The sequence below is a fragment of the Ipomoea nil genome, unplaced genomic scaffold, assembly GCF_001879475.1.
Source record: "Ipomoea nil cultivar Tokyo-kokei standard unplaced genomic scaffold, Asagao_1.1 scaffold1792, whole genome shotgun sequence".
In the NCBI taxonomy this organism is placed as follows: Eukaryota; Viridiplantae; Streptophyta; class Magnoliopsida; order Solanales; family Convolvulaceae; genus Ipomoea; species Ipomoea nil.
The window spans coordinates 785,575-791,462 of record NW_017618220.1 but is presented as its reverse complement, the minus strand read 5'-3'; the positions used below and the strand labels follow the sequence as shown (position 1 = coordinate 791,462).

Here is a 5,888-nt window from a genome sequence, read left to right as displayed (position 1 = left end):
GATGAGCGCCACTTCTGCTTTGAAGAAGAAAATTTTGTTTGCTTCACTCAAATCACAATAGACCCACCATTATATGCTTTACTCGGAAATCACAAATCTCTAGAGCCATGCGACTTTTTTTTTAAGCCTTCACCCTTCTCAAGGCTCAACATGCGTGTATATGTATACAAAATGCGCGTGGCTGCGTGTACATAGAGCATGTGAGCTGACATCTTGCATGTGCGTGTATATATAAGGCCATCTCCAACCCATTACAGCAAATTCTGCACCAAATTTTACACCAAAAGGAATACTCCCAGAATATTCTTACACCAAATTTTATTCATCTCCAACTCATTACACCAAATTCTACACCAAATTTATTTCTACACAAAAATAATTTGTTCCTAATAAATTATAACTTTAATTTTTTACTTTAAAGCTTTAATATAAAATTAATTATAATGCAAAAAAATATTTTTATTCCACAATAATATAACATATAACAACTATTACATTTAATTTTCAAAATTACCATATCGTTCCTACAAATGCTCAATCAATGCATTACGAAGTGCATAATGCGCTTCTCTATCTTTTATTTGTCTATGTCGAGCAAGAAATTCTTGAAATAGAGTAGTTTCATCTCTACGTATATCAACTTCAATAGCCGGCGCTTCTCTCCAACGTTTTATATCCGCTTGCTCATCATGTTCATCTTCAATTATGATATTGTGCATTATGATGCAAGATGTCATTATATCATATAATACACATTTATCCCAAAAACGTGCCGGTCCCTTGACTATTGCAAATCGTGACTGCAGGACCCCAAATGCGCGTTCGACATCTTTTCTACATGCTTCTTGCATCGTTGCAAATAACATTTTCTTTAGCCCTCGAGGTTCATGAATAGTTTATACTAAGGTTGACCATTTTGGGTATATACCATCAGCTAAATAATATCCCGTATGGTATTGTTCTCCTTGAATAACATAATGAGCTGGAGGTGCAATACCATTTGCAAGGTTTGCAAACAAATGAGATGCCTCCAACAAATTAATGTCATTATTTGACCCTGACAAACCAAAATGTGCATGCCATATACACAAATCATAATAAGCTATGCCTCAAGAATAATAGTTGGTTCTCGACTATGCCTAGAATATTGTCCCGCCCAAGCTGTTGGACAATTTTTCCATGTCCAGTGCATACAATCTAAACTCCCAAGCATCCCTGGAAAACCACGACTCTCGCCAATTTGAATGTATTCATCTGTTGCATCCGCTGGTACTCCATAAGCCAAAATTCGAAAGGCTGCTGTTACTTTTTGTAAAGTAGACAAGCCTAACCTTCCAGTTTTATCTCTCCGTTGCACACAGTAGTTGTCATGATCTTCAACGGCGTTGGCAATTCATAAAAACAAATTTTAACTCATTCGAAATCGTCTACGAAACATTTTTTCATTATATTTTGGATTTTCTAAAAAATAATCAGCCCATAACCTTCGATCACCATCTACACGATCACGATGAATCACTCTATGGCCAGGAACCGAACCACCGTGCCTTGAGTTACTAGCTTGATTTGCCATATTTTCCATATAGTAAGAGCCATGGCAACTTTGTTGTTAGCATATACATTTAGTAATGCTTGCTCTTGTGATTGTGTTAGAGTATTGAGATCAACATCATCCTCTGATTGTTGGGATAAGGGTGAAGGTGAGGGTGAAGGTGAAGATGAAGATGATGATGAAGAAGAAAATGGTATAGGACGTTTACCATTGTTGGAATTCATAATTGAATATTGATATGATGAAGAGATGAATGATAACTTTTTATGTGATGTACTAGTATTTATAATAAGATATGAAATCTTATCACAAACTTTATCAGTAGTGTTTTAAACCGTTGGATTAAATGTCAACAATCTTAACCATTTATTGGTATGCAAATCTTTCCAACATGGAATCCAACAAAAGATATCAATCTTATCACAAACTTTATCAGAAGTGTTTTCAACCGTTGGATTAAATCTCAACAATCTTAACCATTAATTGGTATGCAAATCTTTTCAACACGGAATCCAACAAAAGATATGAAATCTTACCACAAACTTTATCAGAAGTGTTTTCAACCGTTGGATTAAATCTCAACAATCTTAACCATTCATTGGTATGAAAATCTTTCCAACACGGAATCCAACAAAAGATATGAAATCTTATCAAAAAATTTATCAGAAGTGTTTTCAACCGTTGGATTAAATATCAACAATCTTAACCATTCATTGGTATGCAAATCTTTCCAACACAGAATCCAACAAAAGATATGAAATCTTATCACAAATTTTATCAAAAGTGTTTTCAACTGTTGGATTAAATCTCAACAATCTTAACCATTCATTGGTATGCAAATCTTTCCAACATGGAATCCAACAAAAGATATGAAATCTTATCACAACCTTTATTAGAAGTGTTTTCAACTATAAATACTACACTTGGATTGCCAAAGTAAAACCACCACTCTCTGGATTCTCAAACCCCCTCTCAAACACTCCTCCATTCTCTTTGCAAAATGTCGAGCTCACGCACAACCCGAACTGCATCATACTCAATCGAGGAAGATCAACTTCTATGTCGTGTGTATAGTGATATTGGCTAAGATCTTGAAGTTGGTAAGAATCAGGCACAACAAGCTTTTTGGACTCGTATTGGGATTGAGTACCAGCAAAAGCTACCACAACGAATAATGGTAATATTCAATCTTGGCGTTCTCTTCAAACTCGGATGCAAAATATATTGACAACTGTTTCAAAATTAAGAGGATGTATCCGCCAAATTGAAAACATGAACCCGAGCGAAGCATATGAACAAGACATTGTGAGTACTTTATAAATGTTTTATTAGTCATTTGCTTAAATTGTAAGTACTTTACACATATTTATTATTTACTTGCTTATATTTATGATTTATAACAGCTAAATAGAGAAAAATATTTATTGTCACAAGATGCCAAATATCCAAAGGGGTTTAGATTTGATCACGTATGGCCTATCCTTAAGGATCTCGAGAAATTTAGCTCTACTCCTAGTAGAGACACAAGTTTTGATAGCCGAAAGCAAAATACCGACTTTCAAGGATCACAATCACTGATGATATAGCAGATAAGTCAATAGGCTCATTATCTTTTTGTGTTGATTTGAATGACGATTTTGAAAGTGCAGACCAGGTTAATGAAAACAATAATGCAAGCGAGCGTCCTACGGGAAAGAACAAGTAGAAAAAAGAAGAAACAACTGAATGAAGAAAATAAAGAATTTTTAAAATCCATCCAGACAGGAAATGAACAAATCAAAAAAATGTTCCAACATCATCAGGATATACTTGAAAAAAATTATGAGGTTCAGTTGTTAAAAGCTCATACTGAAGCAAAGAAAGTAGAGTTGGCAGAATGACAGGAAGCAAACATAGAGCGTCGAGAAGAGAACAAAATCTTATGCATAAATTTAGATTCAATCACAGATCCAATGGTGCGTGAGTCTATAAGGAATGAGGAACTACAAATTGTTGCAAAGAGAGCTAATGAGCAAACACATGGAGGAGGGGTTGAATCAAGTAGTCAATTTAATCAATATTTTGATAATATGGGAGGGAATGGAGATGTTCTTGGAGACTATTAATTTTAAGTATGTTTTGTTAAATTTCGGATGTATTCGGTTTAATATTATGAAAATTATGTTTTATGTACTTTAGTTTTTGATTAATCTATATATAATATTAGGCTTGTTTTAATCGTCTTGATGCGTTCTTTCAAATGATATAATTTATTTTTAATTATTCAAATTTTATGTTTATGTATTTAACAAAATATGTAAATCTATAAAAACAAAATAGGGACACTAAAGAAATTAATAAAAAAGCTAAGGTCAAAGTGAGAATTAAAAATTTTAGCACCATTTGGCGTCAAGCTACAATGCAGCGCCATATTTGGGGCTGCACTATAGACCATCGGCAAAATGGAACCACTTTTGGCGCTTCATTGGAGGACTTCAATGCCAAAAGCAGCGCCATTTTGGCAATTGAGGGAGCAGATGGTGCTCCCTTGGAGAAGGTCTAAATATATGTACATTAGCATATCTTCCACCACAATTTGGTTTCCTATGTATACCAAATTACCAACATATATATATATATATATATATATATATATATATATATATATATATATATATATATATATATATGGAGCCAGGAATTCTGTTGGTGGGGGTGGGGGTGGGGGGGGGGGGGAGCGGAATAGGGATAGATTCAGAAATTTTTTTCCAGTAAAGGTGAAACATTAAAACAAAAGAGATATTTAAAAATAAATATATAAATTACCTAGGAAATATATGTGTAAATATTATTGGATATGAACAAAAAATAAAACACATCGAAATTTTATAAAAATATTCATATATAACAAAATGTGAAACATAATTAATTTGATAAAGTAATTTGAATAAAAACACATTATTATTAAATTACACATCTCATTATTAATGTAAAAAAATATTTTATATATATATATATATATATATATATATCTATATACATACATATATATATATATATATATATATATATATATATATATATATATATATGTATGTATGTATGTATGTATGTATTTATGTGTGTGTGTATTAAATATTAAAAAAGTTATTAAAACGTGACTGTGTTAAAGCCATAGCGAAGGAGTCAAAAAAACTGAAAAATTATAATAACAACTAAAGGATTCTAACCCTTGACTTCTATTATAACCAAACACATGCTTTACCAACTAATCTAACTCATTTCTCATTAACAATTAACAGTTTGTTTATACTAATACTCAAACATGTACGCCCAATTTTAGCCCACAGAACGCGCCAAAAGTGGCTAAGAAATTTAGAATCTCTATCAGAAACAATAGTCTTAGGGATGCCATGCAATTTAACAATATCAGCAAAGAAAAGATTAGCAATATGAGTTGCATCATCAGTTTTGGTGCAAGCAATAAATCTAGCCATCTTACTAAAACGATCAACTACAACAAAAATAGAATCTTTTCTCTTAGAACTCATACGTAACCCTAGAACAAAATCCATAGAAATATCAAGCCACGGGCCGCTATGAACAGAAAGTGGTTTGTAAAGACCTTGGGGAAGTGATTTGGACTTAGCATGGTGACATGTAGTACAATTATTCACAAAAGTCTCAACGTCTTTTTTCATTCTAGGCCAATAGAAGTGTTCATGCAACGCATCATAGGTTTTAGAAATACCGAAGTGTCCTATAAGACCACCTCCATGTGATTCAGAGATCAAACTCACACGCAAGGAACAATTAGGAATGCACACTTTATTTTCCTTAAACAAAAACCCATCTGAAGAGTAAAACTTTCCCAAAGGAGATCGTACACAAGAGGTGTAGATCTCGCCAAACACTGAATCACTAGCATAGAGAGACTTAATGAAATCAAAACCAAGAAACTTAGCATGTAAAGTAGCAAGTAAAGTATATCTCCTAGATAAAGCATCAACCACTTTGTTTTCCGTACCTTTCTTGTAGGCAATTTTATAAGGAAAAGCTTCAATGAACTCGAGCCATTTAGCATGTCTCTTATTCAACTTACCTTGGCCTTTCAAATGTTTTAAGGCTTCATGATCAGTGTGTAAAATGAAGTCTTTAAACCATAAATAATGTTGCCAAGTTTCCAAGGCTCTTATAATGGCATAAAGTTCTTTATCATATGTGGGATAGTTGAGTGTTGCGTCACCCAACTTCTCACTAAAATAGGCAATGGGGCGTTTATCCTGCATCAGTACAGCACCAATTCCAATGCCAGAAGCATCACATTCTAGTTCAAAAGTTTTATCAAAACAAGGCA

At 33.2% G+C, this 5,888-nt stretch overlaps 1 protein-coding gene across 1 annotated transcript; it reads right to left on the bottom strand.

The window, feature by feature from the left end:
* Positions 1–524: 524 nt before the first annotated feature.
* On the bottom strand, positions 525–1,573 carry LOC109192647. Its single transcript, XM_019343348.1, has 4 exons — positions 1,495–1,573; positions 1,195–1,374; positions 929–1,057; positions 525–697 (listed from the first exon to the last, which is right to left on the bottom strand). Exons 1-4 carry the CDS (start codon positions 1,571–1,573, stop codon positions 525–527), a joined length of 561 nt encoding a protein of 186 aa, XP_019198893.1.
* Positions 1,574–5,888: the final 4,315 nt, after the last annotated feature.